Source organism: Aptenodytes forsteri, unplaced genomic scaffold, assembly GCF_000699145.1.
Source record: "Aptenodytes forsteri isolate BGI_AS27 unplaced genomic scaffold, ASM69914v1 Scaffold209, whole genome shotgun sequence".
Taxonomy (NCBI): Eukaryota; Metazoa; Chordata; class Aves; order Sphenisciformes; family Spheniscidae; genus Aptenodytes; species Aptenodytes forsteri.
The window spans coordinates 352379-353528 of NW_008795034.1; the positions used below are offsets into that span (position 1 = coordinate 352379).

Sequence of the window (1150 nt, forward strand, 5' to 3'; positions counted from 1 at the left end):
GCCAGTGCCCCCCGCCGCAGCTCACCCCGCTGCAGGGCTTGCCCCTCGTCCTCACGCCCAGCTTTCTGTTGCACAGGCTCTGCCAGGTCTGCAGCGTCTTGGAGCTCCATACCCACACCCCGCTGGTGATGCCCACCACCAGCGACATGAAAATCTTTAGCATAAAGACGGCCACAGTGGGCACCGAGGCCTCCAAGGAGCAGTTGGCGGCACGCCGGCCAGGGAGGTGCAGGCAGCCGCGCTCCAGGGCCCTGAGGTTCCAGTAATCCACGTTCAGCCGCTCGTAGAAGTAGCAGACAATGACGCAGGTGGCCGGGACGGTGTAGAGGATAGAGAAGACCCCGATCTTCACCATCAGCTTCTCCAGCTTCTCCGTGTTGGTGCCACCCGTCTTCATGATCTTCCGGATGTGGAAGAGGGCGACGAAGCCCGTGAGGATGAAGGAGGTGCCGATGACCAGGTAGCAGGAGAGGGGGATGAGGACGAAGCCGGTCAGGGCGCTGACGTCCATGCTCCCCACGTAGCACAGCCCCGTGAGCTCGTCCCCTGCCACCTTCCGCATGGTGAGGATGACGATGGTCTTCATGGCCGGGATGCCCCAGGCGGCCATGTGGAAGTAGCTGCTGTGGGCCTCGATGGCCTCGTGTCCCCACTTCTTCCCGGCGGCCAGGAACCAGGTCAGGGTGAGGATGACCCACCAGAGCGAGCTGGCCATGCCGAAGTAGTAGAGGATGAGGAAGACGATGGTGCAGCCCGTGCTCTCCAGCCCCTCCTGGATGATGTAGAGCTCGCCATTCTCCCGGTCGCAGGCGATGTTCTCGGCCCCTGCCACCGAGCGGATGATGAAGGCCATGGAGTAGACGTTGTAGCACATGGAGAGGAAGATGATGGGCCTCTCAGGGTACTGGAAGCGGTGGGGGTCGAGCAGGAAGGTGAGGACGGTGAAGGCGGTGGAGACGAAACAGAGGGTGGACCAGACGGCCATCCAGATGAAGGCAAAGTCCTTGTCCTCCCGGGACCAGTAGACGTCCACCCCGGGGGAGCACCTGGGCGCGCAGGAGAGGCTCTTCTCCACGTACTGGAACTTCTCGGGGTTGTCGCAGGCACCCAGGCCGTTGGGCCCCCGGCCCTCGGCAGCGCCCCGGCGCCA

The 1150-nt window shown here is 63.7% G+C and overlaps 1 protein-coding gene across 1 annotated transcript in view; it reads right to left on the reverse strand.

Annotated features, from left to right (window-relative positions):
• FZD9 (frizzled class receptor 9) overlaps nt 1–1150 on the reverse strand; it is a 4021-nt gene that overhangs the window by 759 nt on the left and 2112 nt on the right. The window contains exon 2 of the mRNA XM_019471292.1: nt 3–1139. Within this exon, the coding sequence (XP_019326837.1) occupies nt 3–1139 (1137 nt within the window). The remainder of the gene's footprint in view (nt 1–2; nt 1140–1150) is intronic.